Source organism: Ischnura elegans, chromosome 4 (assembly GCF_921293095.1).
Source record: "Ischnura elegans chromosome 4, ioIscEleg1.1, whole genome shotgun sequence".
Lineage (NCBI taxonomy): Eukaryota > Metazoa > Arthropoda > Insecta > Odonata > Coenagrionidae > Ischnura > Ischnura elegans.
In genome coordinates, this window is record NC_060249.1 from 23247727 (window position 1) to 23268743 (window position 21017).

At 37.6% G+C, this 21017-nt stretch overlaps 1 protein-coding gene across 1 annotated transcript in view; it reads left to right on the top strand.

The window, feature by feature from the left end:
• The window catches only part of LOC124157143, a 151449-nt gene that overhangs the window by 78054 nt on the left and 52378 nt on the right, over window positions 1–21017 (top strand). The window contains exons 2-3 of the mRNA XM_046531642.1: window positions 12007–12215; window positions 14915–15050. Of these exons, the coding sequence (XP_046387598.1) occupies window positions 12007–12215; window positions 14915–15050 (345 nt within the window). The remainder of the gene's footprint in view (window positions 1–12006; window positions 12216–14914; window positions 15051–21017) is intronic.

A 21017-nucleotide genomic window follows, 5' to 3' on the forward strand; every position in this document is an offset into this window, starting at 1 on the left:
TGATCAGTATCATTATTGATTAGCAGTATTATCAATAAGGAAAATCAATTTTCTTAGTTGCTGTGGATCAAAATTTCATAGGTGCTTCGGTGACTCGCCAGTATATTATGGTGGAAACATAACTACTCAATAATGACTGCTAAAGTTTCTGGTATAATGACGCTGCTAATAAGAGGTTCTTGCAGAATACGAGTACACGATCAAACACTGCGCAATATATCACACACCTTCAATTCTTATTTTATTTCTCTTAATACTTTTCTTATGACTTTAACCAAAAACTGAAGTCCCGAAATCTTCATAGCTCTCATTTAATTTAATACATGAATAAAAATTACACCATCCTGGATATGTAAAAGCCTTGAAAAAACTGCAATTTGAATCCGACAACATAACCCATGACCTTTATAAGGCAAATTTTGAGATGCAGTCTCAAATTTAGCAGTGGTTGAGAAACTTGCACCATCGAAAAAAGTGATTAGAAAAGAATAGACGCCTTTGGAAAAAGGTGCTGGAGGAGGTTGATGAGGATTAAATAGACGGATAGGTTGGGAAAGGAATTTGCATAATAATAAGAGAAGAAAGGAAGTATTGTATCACTGCATACCAAAGAATAACACAACCTCGTAATGAGGCACAGAAGTTATGTGAGAAACAGAATGAATTATCATTTCTTTATATTCATAAGAAATATAAATAATGATGATAACATTAACTAAAGATGGCGACAGAAACGCGAAGAATCGCACAAATATGTATAAAAATTAAAATCCAGTTTTCACAACTGAGCAAATGAATGAGTTATTTTAAAATAATATTTCGTATCCAAATATATTGTATAGGTAAATAAGCAAATCAAACAGAGGGCACACCATAGCCAATCGATCGTTGATTTTTTATCTATTTTTGGTGGTACGTTACTCGTTTAAAATTTCGCACCATCCTCTTAAACATTCAGAGCATATTGAAAGAGTTTTTAATATTCTCGGCTAGGGATATATTTGATTGAAAATTTAAGTAGGTACCTATATATTTTGTTTTATAATGATTTATATTATGTAATTGTTGATATTATTGCAGCTATCAATCCTTAGTTTAGTTCTTACAGAAAAAACATTTTCAGGAGCATCAAGATCGATTCTATTCACATGAATTCTATGATATGTAATCTATCTTCTTTGTTTACAACCTTTGAAATGTTATCCCTCCTGAATAAAGTGTAAAACTGCAAATATTTGCAAGAAAATCAGCAGACTCGCTTTTAATTTTTTATAAATAAGTCCAAATTGGACCAAAAATAAAAAATATCGTAGCGTTTGCCGTAATCCTTAAAGAAGAAAGAAAGCTAGTTTGGCGCAGCTGAAATTCGCCGAAAAACATTTGAGGATAAATATGTTTCGCATGTTTTTTCGTCTCGATTTTGATATTTTTTAAGGAGCGTGGGTGAGAGCGGAGGTGAGCTTTGAGGCATACCTCTCCATTCACTCTCTTCTCTCTCATGTTATTCAAGGCTAAAGATGATTTATGAGGGCTGGGATAAAAATACACCACAGAACGCGAGGCAGGATCAACCGCGCTGCCGCGCCCTGTGCGGAAGTAAAAAAAAACTTGAAGAACGATCTGCGTAACGTGGATAAGCCTCCACCCCCACATTTTCCGCCGTCTCCACTCATTTACGCGTGCCTCCCCCTCAATACCATTGATGCGAGCTCGCCTAAAGCTTAACTCCCACGGATCCACTCCCTCAGAAACCCAAACCCATCCACAAAATAGCGTCTAAAATTCATAACCGCATTCCCATAAATGTGAGGAGAGTTTAACATTAACAAATCCTCTCAGCTGTTTCACCAGCTGGCATTCTTTTCCTCTCTGTTAATTTGAGGACTCATATCGGTCACATGAAGGTCAGGATGGCATCCAGAAACCATCATTACGAAAAATGAGAAATTAGTCGGAACCACCACTGGAAAACAACCCTAAGATTAGCTTGACGCTACTATTCACTCTGTCTTCCTATTAATAAATTTTCCCATCCAAGCATTTATAATCTTTCCCATCCCTCGAACCCTATTCGATATACTTAATAAATAATATTTATCCAAGGTTTTTTCCGATCTTATCGGTTCGCCTGTCTCTCAATTATATTGCCTTATATACCGGACGATCTGCTGAAATTGAGGCTCTCAGCTAACATAAGACTTGATAAAAATTCAGCTTCTATAAACTCATATAATAAACGATAACTAACTAACTATTGCTTTGAAATTCTTCTAAGCAGTAAGTGGTCCCAATACCAATGAGGGGTTAAAACACAAAAATGAGTTCATGTTAAATATTTACAATATCGTCGCGTTGAAGGGGCAGCTCTAGGAAAAGATTACAAAGTCTCTTATCGTAGAGAGCGCTGAGAAACGCTATCATAGTTTATAACTAATCAGTAGGAGATATATGTATTAGTAGCTCTAAATGATTATTTTCTCCAATCATTCACACAGGGATTTGAGCTCTCTAGAGATAAAAAAATCACATGTGACCCTTTCACATTCTCAATTGTTTCTACCTGGTACCATTCAACTGAAAAGTTGAGTATAATTTCTAAACTGCATTTACAATCTGCAATCTGTATTTTTCAGTCAATTATAAACGAATGTGGAATAACAAAAATGAAACCAATGGACTATTTGAAGAGCATAATGGTAATTGGGTGTCATCTTACCTTATCTGAGAGATGGTAATCATAAATATGCAATTTATGCATGTAAATTCCAATAGCGTGGTAGTCTACTTGGTAGAGTACTTGGCTGTCGATTTTTCCCGGGTTCAGATCCTTGGTGAATCCTTCGGACACACCCAAGTCAAAACACTCAAGTGTGAAGAGGCCCAGGGAAAGGAATTGGCTCCTTTACGCTGGATGTATCACACTCGCACGTCTTTGGCTTAGTTCGGGGTAAGCTCTACCCTCATCTACCAAAACCAACCTTCGGGTTGAATACCTAACTGAGTGAGTGACATTTCATTGCATCATCGGATATCATATTATATTACATCAAATTATATTAATGTCAGCAATTGGCATATCGGTATGTCAGAGGAGGAATTTTTTGCTGTTGACACTCATCTGTTCGAATAGTTTCTCCGCCTGACGACTAGTGTAGGGGCGTAGGGAAAAGAGAAATCCTATATCTCCCTTCCGTGCCTTTCGTCGGGTGATCCAACGACCAAGAGCGATAATAAGCAGAAACAGGATCCATGGGGGACTTCGTGCCCAGGCTGAGACAAGGCTTATCCTCCTCCTTTCCGTGACTCTGACTTTCTTCTAGGTCTAGATCCCTTCCCCAGGAGCCTAGACCATTCCTATGCTGGGATTGAGACGGGCCTTACAGGCGTCGTAGGAAGAGATAGTGTGCAAATACCTGGAAAAGAAATAAAACTGCTCACCGCCGTGGAATCCACGAGAGCAGCATCAAAAAAGGAGGAATCCTGTGACGCGGAAGAAACGCAGACCTTATCCCTTTCCACACTGGGGGACGTATTTCAGCTCTGTTCACCAGAATGAACAAGAGGAAGGGCTTGTTATTCCGTAATGACCCTCATGTTCTCCCATAATGAATTCCTCTTCCCTAATCATACCCTTACGCTTTTGTTTTCAAAAAAGCTGCGCCAGGGTACAATAGGAAGGTACTAATGAATTCTTCGAAAAGGTTATGGTTTAACAGCAGGGAAGATGACTTTTAATAGAGTGCTATTTCGTTGGGTTTTATTAGATTATTGCTACGAGAAGTTGGAAGTTTAGCAGAGTTTTTACACGCGGAGAAAATTTAGCACTTTTTGCCCATTGAGGTGATGTTTCTGTCATAGTTGGGTAATGTGGCTTGTTCATGAGTGATTTTAAGATGTAACAAACAACAGAAGGCTAATTATTTTATTTCGATTGAAAATATATAAAAACAGCGTATGAGAGCATTACACATTTGATAAAAATTTCTCGGGTTCCCACCGGGTGTGGTGTTGGGTTAATTCTCCCAACGTTTTAACGGCTGAGTCTGCATTCGTATTACACATAACACTGTCGTGAAAGTTCTGCTATCATTTGGCCACATGATTCATTACCTAAGATATTTCAAAGGTAAATATATCACAAAAGCAAAACGGCAACGAAAAGTATTTTTGGGAAATATCAAAGATAAATAAGGAAAAAACAAGTAATTGAATTCATTTTTTTCGCAATCTTTGTAATTTTCACACTTTCTTTCGCTCTTCTTCATAAGTTCCACTGCTTCTAGATGAATTAGGTCCCTAGAGTACCTACAGAATCGGAGGGTATGAGAATGTCCAAGGCTAAAGTTACTAGCGCAATCAAGAGTAGAGAAATAGACCCTAAAATTTCAGATGACGGTATTAGGTTCATCATCATCATCACTGGTCAACAATCCTAGGATTGGTTTGACGCAGCTCTCCACTCAGTTCTCCTGGTATTAGGTTAAGGTGAGTAAAGTGACACCATAAATGACAGGTCGGAGAAAGATACCTATCTCTCCTTGGCGACGAGGCTCAGATTTGCGTTGAAATTTTCTCCTTAAAATTTCTTATGAACGAGTCACATCACCCAGTTATAGTAGAATTGTCACGATAATGGGAAAAAAGTACTAAATTTTCTCTTTCATCTACGAACTTGGCTATATTTCGAGGTCAAAATAAAATGATAAATTAAGAGGAACATTCTTCCGAAAAGACAGGCATAGGAATTCGATTTCCCCCGAAACATAAAGTCCTTTAATAAATGATGCTGAGACTCAGTATGTGCACTTCTTTCTTTTAGTTTTTGCGAACTAATGCAGTCCTAACACGCCTGTTCAGTCGGGTTATTATACAGATGTAGATTTAGCTAAAAAGATGCTCTAAGAAGCACTATAGCCAAGAAACATTCAGAAAGAGTGGAAACACTCCTACCCTCTACACTCTACCCACACCTATCCAAACCAACCTTAATAGTCAAATCAATGAATGAGTTAGTGACAGCACATGAAATTGTATGACATCACATCATGCCATATTAATACGAATTACAGAGTTCTTACGTGCGGAGAAAATTTAGCATTTTTTGTCTGTTATGGTGGCATTCCTGCCATAATTCGGTGACTTGCAGATAGAGATAGTACTCATTAACGCCAATTGACATTTTCAGTAACCAAAAACACCGCCTAGCCTATAATATCTTCATTAATCTACCCCGGCTTTATCATTGTTTAGTTTTTCTTTCACAGAGAACACCATGTCTCGTATACCGAGCGAGTATCTTTACCCTTCGCCGCTGCCGAAATTAAAACGAATCGCGCGGCATATGTTCCCGCGGGAGTCCCTAATTAAAACACTGGTTACCAAAACTCTTGGCTTTTCTTCCACCGGATTCCTTCACCTCTCCCAATCGGCGATTAAACCGGGCGCGTAATTACGGCGGCTCGGCCTTTGTGGAGTCAGTCGCCGGGAGATGAGAGCAGAGGGAGGGACGGGAGAGTGAACGGAGGACGTTTTGCTGGAGGAAGGAGCGGGAAAAGCTCTTAAAGGGAACATCTCCGAGGCACTCACACGCGTGCGGGAGATACGCATCTAAATTCATGAATAGCGGAGGAATTTTGGCAAGTGATGGCGGACAGGACGGATGACAGACAGGAACATATATTTACCCGTGTAACCCTGTGATGTAAATTTCACGAGCTCTGCCGAGCATTCCTCACATACATATCTAGGGTCATTTTTTTATTCCTTCCATTCAGCGGCGGATAGTGGGTGGGATTAGGGATTGATAATGGAAAAATTCATAAATACTAGTGTCATGCTATTACGTTTGGTCGATGATATGGTTTTTTTCAACCACCGATGGATCATGATAGAAGACGAAGTGATTGATTAAAAATTATTTCATTGCTGAATATTAAGCACACTTGTGGTGACCTTTTGACATAATTGCCACGGCGATTAAGGAATTGGCCGTGCTTGTTTGGCCTTGCTTTGGCGTAGACAAGTTTTTCTATACCTTCTTCAATGGATGTTGTTGCCTATTACTTCCAATGATTTTTGCCTTAGTCCTGAAGCTCGTCGCCCGTTTGAAAACCCTTTCCTTCAAGCCACATCTTCATTTCAGCGTAAATCTGGAAGTCACACGGCACTAGGTTGGCATTGCACGGTGGGTGATCGAAAATGTCCCATTAAAATTTCTCATGGTGCAGTTGGGCAGCATCAGCACTGACACGACGGTCGTTATCATGGATCAGAGCACTTTCTGAAGTCAACATGTCTCTTATTTTGGTTTAAATGGGAATGGGCGTAATGCTTCACACTATAGCCACAGCGCATTAAAACAATTCTCTTTTATCGGAATAAAGGTCAAGACATGTCAATGCTGAAGCCATTCGGCGAGTTTTCTGGTTGTCGCTCCGCGGTGCACACTTGGCGGGAAAATCAATTGAGGAAGTGCAGTTAATGAGATTGCCACCAACCTAAAACTAACAACTTACGGTCAGAAATTACTTGGGCATGTGTTGCAGAGGATGTGCAGTTGCCCTATCCACGCGGAACCCGACTGTTGCTTGTATGATTTTTTTGCTGAGCAATCGGAGGTTAAAAAATTACCACCCTCGTAGTATTAATGCAACAGTCCTCAGCTAAATTCTGCTGAGTTTACGGATTGTGAGAGGGATGAGATCATGGTAGTTTTAGCTTATACAAGGCTAAAAATAAAGATTCGGCAAACCATATTTTAATGAAAGCAAGATAAGGACTATGACACTGGCATCAGTTGCTGAAAGCAAGCTATTATTTGAAGCATACAGTATGGCATATGTGTATATTTTGGACTACGGTAGAGGATTCAAACCAGAGGTTAACTTGAAACATTTATGCATTATTCCACAATATAATTCATAGTCCATGGAATCGCATTTATAATTGGCAATTTGTGGAAAAAATGGTAGAGATAAAATGGATCTAAGAAGCAAATAATGACCTACTACTACAGGGGGCAGAAAAGAGATTATAAAAGAAAACGGGAGGAATAAGAACTTGGTCACAAAAATCACAGTCCTCAACTCCTAAACCAAAAGAGCATTTTACAAGCATAGAGGTCTTTCTGTTTTCATCATAATCTTCGTGTACTTTGAGCTCCATAATGTCTTTGCCATTAATCAGCTCTTTTTGTTCGATTTGGCACAATTTCTCTTCCAATAATTTAAAGCTTTATTATTTTTTAAGGTCATTTTTCTAAATTATGCTTAATTTTTCTGAGGTCATGGAGTCCATCATTAAAACGGAGAGTACTTTGTACAAATAATCATACTTTACACTAAGCGCAGATATATTTTTGTTATCTCCAACAAGTTAACATTTACATCAAGGTTATCATCAGCAGAGTCTGAAGTCTCCTCCTCTCTGCATTTTTGGTCTTCCTTGTTTCCTTGGACATTGACCTTTAAGTAGATTGTACGGTGCCGGCACATTTTAATGAGTGCTGCTTCGGCAGGAGCTTCAAAACACGTGGCGATCGACCAATGGAAGACAGTCGTCAAATTTTACACATTTTAAGGGACGAGGGGTATCGGATCAGATGAGTAAGAGGTATTATTAAATAATGCAAAGGCAGAAATGTTTCGTTTGTTTCAGAGCAAAAAGTAAACAGTGGATAAACATTACAAAACAAAGGGATAAAATAGCCTCTTTAAGTACTTTGCCTAGTGCAAAAAAATACACCAGTAAGTTTACAAACTTCAGTGAGCACATTATCAACCAAAAACTCTTAGTTCCAGGAGATTTAATAGTAATTTCGGATAATTCAGAGCAGCACTAAGTACAAATACAAATGCTACCAGCTCCGAATGACTGCTTGTATACCTTATAACTATATAAAAAATAGCTTTACCTTATTTTGCTCTAAACGTGATTCAAAAGTCACTCTAGTAGATATGAAATATTTTAGTTAATATAAAAATTCATAAAGAATAAAGAACTTATAAGGCAATAGAAAAATGAGACATGATGAACTTATGATTTATGAAAGTAGACTCTTTGGAAGAGATTAAATTTTCTCATTATTCAACCAACGATTGAATTGAAAAAGAAAATGAATGCATTTGGGGATGATGAATGCTCATAGGTGCTTTCTCTCAGGATAAAAAAATCACATCAACAGCTAATATTAATAACGATGAATGTATATAATTAGCAAATCGGGATGATATGCACAGCAGTAAAAGAAGCTGAATTGATTTTAGTGGTGAAATTCCCTACTGTTAATTTATTTTGTCTTCCAAATTTCTATGACGTTATTTTATGACTTTGCGTGTGTTCATAACGCTTACTACGGAGAAAATCAAGATTATGTCTCTATTACTGCCGCAAACAACATCAATTTTATATAATTTATTTATTAATTTTCAATCAACGTGTTTTACTACTAGCTGAAAATATTTAGCGCATCACAATTATTTCATAACAACTTTTTCGATTGGATAACTTTACTTTATATTACATGTTAGAATCTGTCAGAAACCAATTTCCTTTGCATATTTAGATTTTTACTATCCATGATAACTGCGTGGATTTTTTTCCCTTAGCAATCAATAATCAAACACTCAAGAAGTCCTCACATTCTTTCTACCTCATAATGAATAGCCTCAGCACATCTCCAGTGGATGTTGTTTGGTAACAAAAAATCCTCATCACTGCATCAATATTTTGCGTTCCTGGCCCTCTGTTTTCTCTTAAATATCAAGGTCCTTTAATTAAATTCCAACAGTTGGGTGGCATTTCCCCTCTCTGGGATGTCGGTTGGCGGCAACCGTAGGGGAAGTGCTTCTGCTTCTCGCCAACCACAACTTTGAGGGCAGGATTCCATAGATGCTAGGGTTTAATTTTCCGCACAGCTATAGAGCCAACTTCTATAAAACTATATAAATTTTGGGCACAAATTATGCACGAGAAAAAAAGGAAATACACCGCAAAAAAATATTTTTATACCTCAGCAAGATTATATTAGCATAATTTTGATAAAAAATTACGACCAAATTCTTTTTTACTCTAAGGAGCTTATGAGATATCCGACAAAATATAATGTTCCGCTTTATAATTCACAATGACCGCTAAATAAAGTTTGGTCACAATAAAGCAACCGAAACCTTCATTATTGCAGGGTGAACTTTGTTCATTCCGAGGTCAGTATATGTTTCCCATTAATTACGCTGCGACTTCTACTTTTCTTTCCAAAACGCATTTTTCACACTTGGTCATTCATGAAGTGGCAATGGTAAATTTCTCAATGGAGATAATTTGAGATCTAGAAGTCTTTCCAATATTTTATTTATTCTTTTCATTTGCCCCAGTTTAGACGAAATGATTTTAATGAGCTTCTTTGAGAAGAGAAAGAAACAGCAGGCCTAAAAAAAACTCCTTGAATATTGAGATTAAGCTGGTTCCTGATTTCTTTCAATGATATTGAAATATTTCTTATTATCAAGCCCAGAACTACATTAAGAAAATTTTCGTCGAATAATATAATGGGGACCTCTGGAGGCATGCAAAAAAAGGAACTCAATTTTATGACTCTTTATTCGTTAGAATAACCGCTCAACGATTCTAAAAGAATACTTCTTTAACTTGAAAAAGTACCTAATTAAGTATATTAATTTTTCGGTATTAGTTCACTAAACGCTCACTAAAAGAATATTTTAAAATTTAAATAGAATTTATCGTCCATAAATGTGCACTGTATTTTAATTTCCCTCACATTCATCAAAACATTCCTTACCCAGATGTGGACTTTAACGAATTGCCGCATACTTATAAGGCCCTCCTCAACGGCTATACCATCGGGAAAATTAAAAAAATGTACATTACACGACGTGATTAGAGGATTATAGATACATTAATAATATACGTCGAGCAATTTTTTATGCATTAATTTAATTAAACCATGGGCTGTTTTGTCTTAAAGCATAGCTATCTTAAGAGATAAAAGAAAAATCATCAAATGCAGAAATAACAATTCACGGCTAAGCAATAAGAAGCGATTGAATTACATAGCACTTTTATACTATTTTACGTCCTACGTCTCATATATCTCTAAGATGATAACAGTACACCAGTAAATGACGTAGTAAAGCAAATTAAATCGATGCAAGTTTCTTAGTGACATAAATATTTCCTCTCCGCGGCCACCAGTGGCACATTTTATTTTCAAAAAAGCCCTGCTCATTTATTTTGGTGAAAATCACTCTCTATGCGTGTTAATATGAGAGGTTGAGAGAGAAGGCTAAAATAACCTATCGACATTTCTCACTGTCTATAAGGATGAGTGTTATTTTGTGATTTTTTTATGTTTTATCGGCTTTCTAGCGACAACTTTTTCGTGCAAAAATCGAAGGCAATTATGTAATAAAGAGAGTGCGTCGATCTCACAATAATCGCAAAACACTGCCGTAAGATTCCCTACCTTTTTCCCGAATCGTTTTTTCCGACGACCTTTTTCCCGAATTTTTTTCCGAATCCATTTTTCCCGAATAACCTTTTTCCCGAAAGCTTTTTTCCTGAAACCCTTTTCTCCGAAACATTTTTTACCGAACACCTTATTTCCCGATTGTATAAAAAACAAGCTATTTATCGTAAAATTCAACAAGTGGGACTTCAAGTCCCTTACAATGACCCAACAGATAGAACCCTCAAAACGACAGTTCATATGATGGCAGCTTTAACGCTTGTTCCAGTTGAAGACGTTGAAAAAACTTTCGAGCTACAAAAGCAGGTTATGCAACAACAAATAATGCATCTGAAGGTTGGAATAACCGCTTTAGGTTACTAGTCGGGAAAAACCACCCGGGAGCCAAAAAAGAAATGGTATGACATGCACGAGAGGCTGAAATCGGTTGTAGAAGAATTCGAAGATTACAAGAACGATAGGAATTTTCTTGAATTTCTTAGAGCTATCGCGAGCAATATAATTTTCTAAAAAAATGATGTATCTTGTGTATGAATATATTTGGTTATGAAAAATATGAACTCATTTTTATACAATCGGGAAATAAGGTGTTCGGTAAAAAATGTTTCGGAGAAAAGGGTTTCGGGAAAAAAGCTTTCGGGAAAAAGGACGCGTTACGATTCGGGAAAAAATTCTTTCGGGAAAAAGGTCGTCGGAAAAAGCGATTCGGGAAAACGGTCGGGTACCCTGCCGTAAGCATGTACGGAAATTTCGTCATCAGTAAAATTACAGTAACTCCGATCCCTCAGACAAGCAGGGAAACCCTCTACCTACTAGGACAACACGCTGATTTGTAGTTTACAGTCATCCATCCAGCCTGTTATGAATTATAGTTGCATAAGGGAATTATCCCAGTCGTTGTAAACACTGTCCACACACAGAAGTTTTAATAGTTGCTACCGAGTAGCGTAAGTAAGTCATCTCCGAAGACAGGAAATGCCAATAAAAATTAGAGTTGGAAAAGATAACTCCCTCCGAAACCGGCTTTACTATGGACTACAGCGATCATCTATGGGGAGGAGAACTAGTGTTTACCCACAGAATTATCCTAGTCATGCTACCATCCCTACGTTTGATGCTGAATCGCCTAATTTTGTTTCCAGCTTATTATAATTTTTGAAAGTTTTATTATAAAAAAAGATAATGTAAAAGAAGTATAAATGTAACTTTTAACACCCACAAACCATGCTCCATCCGATTGACGTGAAGAAAGTTTTGACGAATATCTTTAATGTTTCTGGTACGAGTTATTTATTCTCATTCACATGCTTTTAATGGACCAAATAGGTGATTTTTGCTTAAATGGCTTCATTCTATGCCTCCTATTCTCCTCCCCCTCGATGTTTCCCGAAGTCAATGAGAAATCTGTTTTGGAGGCATTTATATTTCCCAAGTTTATCATTTGGAAATCCTGCATTTGGACATGTTCATTACTGAGGAATACATACCTTCGATAACGTTGAACTTGATATTTCTTCCCACAGATGGCGCGGCTGCCTTTGAGGTGTTGCTCCGCGCGCCCAACTACGTGTTCGCGGGAGAGTCTGCCGTGTTCGCGTGTGAGCACGGAGTGGATGCGGAGCAGCTGTTCAAGGTGGAGTGGTTCAAGGACGGGGAACACAAATTGTTCCAGTTCGTCCGGGGACGCAACCCGCCCTTCAGGAACTTCACCACCCCCGGAGCCACGCTCGACGTGAGTGATTGCATACTATTCTGGGGTCAACCTCTGTCAGGACAGGAAGGAAAATTGAAATTTTAGGCTTCTCTAAACACATTATGACCTAGGCCCAGAATTGTGATATAGTTGGCCCTATTAATATTTCCAAACTAGCTAAAACTTCATCCTCAGGAACATTAGCTGTTCACATGGATTCTCTTGAGAAAAAATTCCTCTGGATAGGGAATCGAACCATGGACCTTGGGCTTTCTGGGACACTTCGCAGACCACTGCACAATCCAGATTCCTGAATTCCCAATGGTACCGAGGCTCATGGTACTAGATGTTGGGTCCTCTGATGGGTCTTCCGCAGACCATCAAGAATAGAAACGTGAAAGAGAAAGGGCTTTACTGAAGACACAATTGCATGCGCTAAAGCCGCGCATGGCGGTAATGTGTAGTATTTCGAACCTATCACGTGAATGAGAGTGATATTATGGACTGCCGTGAGGAAAAAGTGGATAGGGAATTGAACCAATATCAAGCCCCAACATCAGTGGCGGAGCCAGGGATTTTGTTCGGAGGGCGTCCAAAACTAGGGGGAAAATTTTGGAGAAACAGAGTACTAATTAGAGGGTTTTAAACTAATTGTAACACTTTTCATAATCAAAAAAACTTCATTTGTCAAAGAAATTTTTTGTCAGTACATGTTTTTCAATATTTGGATTCCTTCTGGGATGGAGAGTAAGTGTGCTTTCATATTTCGGGGTTAGGGGGGCGAAGGGGGCGGGGTCCAGACCCCCCGGAACCTTCCTTTGTTACGCCACAGTCTAATATCAAGTACCATGAGCCTCGACAAAATTGCCATAGATATACCAGAATCTGGATAGTGCAGTAATCTGTACAGTGGCCTGAAATGTCAAAGATTTGATGTTTGACTCCCTGCCCAGAAGAATTATTTCTTCACGCGACTGGCTTGAAATATTACATCATTGGCTAATACCCGTTGTTTGGCGAAGAGTGTAAACTAAACAATCAGTAATATAATCAAGTGTTTTAAAAAGAGAAATACACGTATCCATACAGAAAGGCTCTTTTTTATTCACATTTTGTTTTGCACTGAGCCGATGTTCTATTTTGAAGAAATTTTACGTAATTTTACCTAAATATGTTGACTTTTTTAATTAAAAATATGATAAAAAGTCATTTGAATTACCACTCCAAATAGTTCCGTATTTCAAAATAGATTGTAGAAACACGCATCATAGTTTAAAGTTTAAGCATCAACTTGTCCATACAATAGAATTTTACGAGGTGGGATACATTCTGTAATGGCGAAAAAAAGTGGAATACTTAGAAGTATAAAGAACCTAATATCCTATCTAAATAATGCATAAAATTTAAAAAAAGCCAAAATTGTGGATAAAAGAAGTATTTATATGATGTGAATTATTTCTTTTAGTTTTGATGACTTGCTTATGACGCATTTGCGTATGTACTCATTGCATCTATTAGATAAGAACATAAAATTTAATCTACATGACGGCAAATTATGAGGCAAAAAAGTAAAATAAGCTCAGATTCGGGATCCCAAAATGCGGCCTGACTGAGAAAAAGCAGTGATTTATCAATAAACATCATGCCCAAAATCTCACGGATATTCACTTTTGCGAACATATGCAGGAAGATAAACTCTTTTTTTTTCATTTAGTTCCAGCATCTGTACTAGCAACGAATGAAAAAAAATCAATAAGAAAATGTACTTATTCCGCTTACTGCGTGAGTTTCTCATAGGTGTATCCATTTAAAGTATCGAGTGCAGATCATCCGTTTCGTGATTAAATATCTTTCTTTGACATAATATCGCAATTTCATTCTTCAGTAATTCCATTTTTAGAGCTACAAAGGAAGAATCTTAAAAACAATTGCATGCCGTACATGTTGACTCATATAGGTGTCATTTAGGTCTTTTAAAGAGACATTATGCAGTTGTTTTTGAAGTTTCATTTTTATATTTACGTAATTGACTTACTGTAAGAGTTGGAGGATTCATCCAAGCATGCAAAAATACATGCAATCATTGCATAATGCACTTTCTTGGCTTCTCACTATAGAAGGTGTAGAACAAATATTGTTATAAAATATGATGTAAATGAATTATAAATGCTACTTTCATTGCTATTTTTCATGTACGTAGTTAAGCCCTGTTAACATAGATTACCAGGGTAACACAAAATGAGCTATACTATATGTAAAGCTTAATATATATTATTATTTTTGATGGTAACCTCAAACAGGTTATTCTTCGAGGCTACATAAAATTACTCAATTTTGCTATCGTCAATTAATTTGTGTGTGGAGTAACAATTATTATTAAATTATTATTTCTATTATGAAGTCGCAATAATGATGAACTCATGTAGCAAATTTTAAGGTATATATCCCACTTAAAATTGCATCAATTTTAATAGATAAACTATGAGATAGAGGTTCTGTACCCCATTATGATTCTCTCTATGCAGCTCTGAAGATGATATTCATGCAATGAAGTTTTTTAATCACCCTCACTGAAGACCCATATTTGATTTTTTAATCGATATTTGAATTAAGAGATTGTGCTGCCCCTCCTAGAGTAGTGCATCATTTTCACCCGTGAAAGATAAGCCAAAAAAATCTGAAATGCATATTTTTCCATGGCCTCTAACTCTGCTTCTCTTGCTATCATATCTTTACAGTGGAGTCGGAGCAATGAGCATGAAATCCGGCTGACCAACATGTCTCTGGAGTCGAGCGGTGTTTACTCGTGCGAGGTCTCCATCGAGATGCCCATCTACACAAAACCATCGAACGACGAGAGGCTCGTCATCATACGTGAGTGTCGACGCTCCATTTGATCTCCTGTATTCATAATACCAACCATATTGGGGAAAAAATATTGAACTAATGCAGTCAACCTTGCTACTGGCGATGCCACACGCTCAATTTAAATTTGATCATTTTAAAAATGTGTTAATTCCAGGTATGACCAGAAGGAAATTAATTCATAAGTAACTATTTGGATTTTTGAAGGTGCCAATAAATATTTGATCAAATGGAAATGAATTTTTTTTCTCCTTGACGTGCATCACATAATATGCAATCAAAATTCTTTCGAATAAAACGTGAAAAATATGAATGACATTAATTCTCTACAAATAATACTTCTTTAAACGTGATCGTAGCACTGTATTTTTTAATCATCATTTAGAGCATAGATCGAAATTTTTTAATGAGTCGAAGAAGGTGTCAAAAATAAGGTAAAGCCCCACTTGATTTTTTAAAAATTACCTACTCAAAGTAAAAATATCTAATTTGGGCTCAACGGAGCCAAATATTTAACATTTTTTTACTGTTAAAAACCAAGCCATTCCATAATATTGCAGTCGCAAAGAAACTGAAAATCCTTGCTAAAGTGGGTATAATTATCTCTATTAATTTGTTAAAAAAATTAGAATTGAAAGAATTTTTTAATAAGGATATGCAGCTCATTTCCTCAAGGCAAAATAAGTATGACCCTCAAAAACATGGGCATGTTAAAGTTTGGCAGAGAAGGAGGTCTAAAAACGCTAATTAAATTTAAAATATTATGCTTTTATAATTGAAATAATACTAAACTTGAGGTTTTTGTCAAAATTTGCGGTTTATTTTGAGATTTAACACAGTCAGAAATTATTATTACCGTATTAACCACGCGTTTTACTGGATTTGCTTCTTAGTACCTACGAGCACCCTTATACCAACATTTTTTTACCCTTGGCTTATAGCTCATAAGCTCAAAGTAAGAGAGGCTGGTATAAATTCTTTTGAGATTATCTCCGCCGTTACTCCCCGTTGATTAAAATGTAAGATCGCTAATTAATCGGGAGTTTCATGTCTCGATATCGGAAGAAAAAAAAATAAGAGAAAAAGGTACGGAGATTTGGAGTTTGATGCCATCATAGGGACTTCGCCGGCACAGAGAATCCGTTCCGGATTACTTTGACGTAATTAATGGGCAAAGCTATTCAACCCGCTGTAAAGTTTTCCGAGGGCAACGGGGAAAAGACCTAACCCGCATCTTTATACTCTCGGGCTATTAATATGGTAATGGAGCGCGAGCTGCCTTACCCCCATTGCCCTCCCACCCGTACTCCTCACCCTAAAAAAAAAAAGAAAAATCCCACAGTGCCCTTTCAAGCGTTCATGACCCCCATTCAACCTTTTAATCCTCCCTTACCAACCTGTACCTGCTGGGTCTTCCCAAAGCCTTACTAGTTCCATGACTAACCTTCGGAATGCCTTCATCCGAGATCGTCCCCATGCTTTTATCCCATTTCTTTCAACTTCTGTAGTCTCTGCTACCTTCTGCACAGGTTCCTGATAGGACAAATAAGTAGATAATGCAGAAAATTTTACAACACTAGATCAAGGGTCTCCAATTTATTAGGCCACGAGGGCCAAATTCCAAGTTCCGAATCGCCCCACGGGCCGGATAGCTTTGCCGATTCCTGAAGTATACGATATTCGATACTTGAAACGAGTGCGCGGGCCGGATGACAGCCCTCCGAGGGCCGGATTCGGCCTGCGGGCCGTATTTTGGAGACCACTGCAATATTGCATATGCATTCACATTAGATGATACTACACATTTTGTAAGAGAATCTTCTGCCATGAACCTTCATTCATATCAAATAATTAAAAAAATGGATAGTAAAGCGATTCGATCCATATCCGGTATAAGCGTCATTTGCTTTTTGAATTTATCCAATAATCAGTGTCTAAAAGAAATTGTAAACAGTGACTGATTCTTTAATCCCTGTGATGAACTGTGAACGCAGAACGATCCTAAATCTCGCGAGCAATGCACTGGATGTCATTAATTCTGAACTTTACCTTAGGTTGCTGTTGAAGAAAGGGTTGCTCTTCAAGGATGAACAATTCTACTCACTTAGCGTTGGTATACTTCAACACAAGGTTTCGAACCTTTGACATTCTAGGGCTCGCGTTTTTTCACGTGAACTACAAGTTTGCCCAGGATACATGCATTTCCCCAGTTTTTTATGGTGTCCTTTCCAGGAGCAGGTAATGTAACCCATCAATTTCATTGATAATAACACAGCAACGTCCTGTCGAAGCTAATTGAGAGGCAAATTTGCAATCGTTTCAAGCATACGCTCAAGCGTATTACTGAAGTTTAATTCGCTCGCCGCTTGGAGCAGCGCTAACCATCTACTGCTCAAAAAGGGCCTAGCTAGTTGCGATTGCATATATTGAGTTAGAACGGTGTCAAAATCCTATGATGCCGGATATCCAAGCATCCTTTTTTATTTTATCGTGTGTTTTATCTATATCCCCATTACCTCCGTATCTCGCCTATATTTCCTAAGTCTAATCTTAAGCGCTTGTTGGCGAAGTTTTTTAAAAACCCCGTTTCATTCTTATTCCATCCGTGGTCTCTGATTTAGCCTTTTCCTCCGTCATTCTTTCTCTGTTCCACGTCCACTTCCCTTAATTTCCCTTAACTAACCCAGTCACGATGAAAACAAGGAACGACCCTTTTCCCAAAGGTACCTTATCCTTGAAAATATCCCACCACAAAGAACACGTGAATTTATTTTTTCTTTAATTTTCAGGCCACCAAATTGTTGAATCTTTTGCAACTCTACAAAGAAGTCAACTCAAATTCGAACAATCTCAAAATTTCTCCTTTAACTGAGTCCATGGTCTTTAGAGTGATGAAGACGATGGCAGACCACGGCCGCGGAAACTTCGTAAAAATCAAACTTTTTCCCCGATGAGGAACCCAAAAACTCTTCATCGTGCTTAGATTTGGACAGTTTTGATATCATATTATCCAGTTTACTTACATTATAACAGTACTACCACGAATACCGATACTTTTTTGTAATTCCTAACTGCTACAAGAACTGTAACTCCTGCATAAAGGGAGAAAGTTTTTATGGCACTGATCCATTTGTATGTTTCAGCGCACACTCGGTAAAATGATTAGTGAACGGGTAGAGTAGCACAAAAAGGTACAATGGAATAATTAGGCATGCGTTGACTCTGAAAGCAGTGGAATTCACCGTTAAAAAAACCAACCTTAAAATGACAGTTTTTCATCAGATCCGTGAGAAAAGGAGACTGTAATGAAGTCAACATAACAACAAGGGATTTTGAGCTGTACAACATAGGTACATCCATCATTTTGAGTCGTCGTTTTTCTATTGGATTAAAAAAAAAACTATTACTGTTTTGCCAATTGAACTGAAGAATAATTTCATACTTTTACTGTAATAAAATTTTCGATAAAAATATCTGAAAAATATAAGAAGGCTCCTCAAATGCTCCATTTTCCGATTTCTTTTATTAGTATATTTATGTTTCTCGACCACAGCGGAGAGGAGCTGCATTTATCCTACGCTGCGTCTTAAGAGATTTCACCTGCTTGGATTTCAAGTGATTCCACTATACATTAAACATAGCTATAAACTATTCGAAAAATTTTTGAATAAACGATACATACAATTTTTTCAATAAAATCTCAAAATGCACCTACTCATTACATGCACTAATAACAGAGTAAACGGTTTAATGTATTCACTTCCAAAATTGCTAGTAGTTGCTTACTTCCACTTGATATTAATTGACTTTATGTATTTATTGCATCACCAGCTTCCACAATGAGGTTCCAATTTTCAAGTAAGCAGAATATGTTATGGATAAACTATGCTGCTATAGCAAAGATATTCTCAATAGGGATAGACGTGGATTTCATCACTGAAAAAGTTTAGTAGGTACCTGGCTGTACTTACGTGGCAAGCATCTCTCTGGACGACAAAATATTTCCGCGAGTACCGTCATGAACGAGAATATTCATTCATCCAAAATTTGGAATGGAGAACTTCATTGTTCTATCCATGAGCACTCCTTGTCACTCTTTGACCGTATCATCACAACTTCTCCGCCTGCAGGCATCGGTTTTCAGCAAACCAGGGCAGCCAAGCCCCACGTTCCTCTTCTTCGCATTATGCACGAAGTTGAATGGAAGTTGTTTCCCGGTGGACGAAGGCGTTCCTCCAACTTTACCATCTCCTCTCTCGGCCTATTCCTTATCAGTCTCGGGCCTTGCCTCCAGTTCCAAACATTCCTCATCTTCGCCAAAACCCCTAAGGGCAAGGATTGTGAAATTGTTCCTCAAATCTCGCGGAAAGCGAAAGAGTGAATTCTGTGAAAAGAGTGAGTGAGTTCGCATAAACAGATAGGTTGGAGTATATACGTAGAATTCGAAAGTACTGAAACAGGATAGTTCTAATCTGTGATTCCGATGAAAAGTCGCACAAGAAATAAGTTTAGGAAATACTGACAGGAAAGAGCGAGAAAAGCTCTGCCATTTAGTTCCTTTTGTTCGTTCGTTCATTCATTTCCGTATATTATGTTCTTTTTTATAACGCGCCACATATGTCGTCAATTCCTATTTTATTCTAAAAAATTTTTTTGATTCACTATTTTTTATTATTAAATATCAACTACGCTGGTCAAAAAATTAAGATTGGTTCGAGGCACCTTTCTATGCAATTCTTCGAGAGATTATCTTTTTAAACCTGTATATTTCTTCTATTTCTCATACTTACGTACGTAAACAATACGCGATTTTCGCTGAATGACACTCACGCAAAAACTGTGTTTAGATGTTCAATTCAGGATGAAGAGATTCATTATGTCCTCAGTGCAGTAAGAATGCATACAAATATTTAAATAACTTTATATGCAAGCGATTTTAGTCTTTCCTGGTGAATTATATTGATGCATTATTTTCGGGTTCTCAACCAGGTTAATTCAGGCGTACAGGCTGGCGTTAAGGAAGAAGTTTTTTCTCCCATTTTCAAGACAAGTTATTCAATGGAAGTCCAATTTCACACTGAACAGAATCGACCGTTAATCGAGCGAGTTTAAAAGCAACTACAAAGCTCAGGTATCGTCCGATTGGCTGTAGGTCTTTTGAAATTCGATATGCGCTTCCGTTTTGCGTTTTATGCAGCTCATATCAGGTCTTCGTGTATTGCTAAGATGAAAGCCGGTATCGCGATTGAAAGTTTTGCTACCGAGGGGGATCTCCATGGCTTCCTTAATTATGCGGTTCCAGAAGCGTTGTGCGTAGCAAAGAATTTTAGCATCTCCCCACCCTATGGCATATTCCATTATTCATTAATACTGTGTTCCAGCACGGCCGACTTCTCTGGTTGCGCTAATCTGAAATACCTTTGGTCCTCTTTCAGCCTCATCTCAATCGATCGGCCTGCCTCCCCCACATATATTTCACCGCATTCACAAAGAATCTTAAAAATCCCTGGTCTCTTCAGGCAGATAGGATCTTTCACCCCCACCAATCGGTGTCGTAATTTAGATGGTGGTTGATGGATGGTTTTGGAGTAATACCGTCGTAGAAAGCGGTGGATTCTACCAGATATGGTTAACACATTAGGGATTAAGGCTTTGGACAACGGTTTTTCATGCGGCTCATCCGGTCAACTCTCCGGATTATGCAAACATAAAGTTGCGAAATTTTTATCATACATAATTCTTTATTAAAAGGAAATCAAAATGATAATAAGTGAAGAAGTTACATCAAAAAATACTCCACAACTATATCTATAGGCCACATGATAATTCATTCCTTTAAATAACCTCATATTGGTCAAAATAAGCCAAAGTGTTTGATTTGTTTTTACGCCAAAATAGTGAATATTAAGCTTTGTGAAAATTTGACCCCGTGTATTGATCCCCTCACCTGAATACAGATGTCCTAAGGGACAAAGG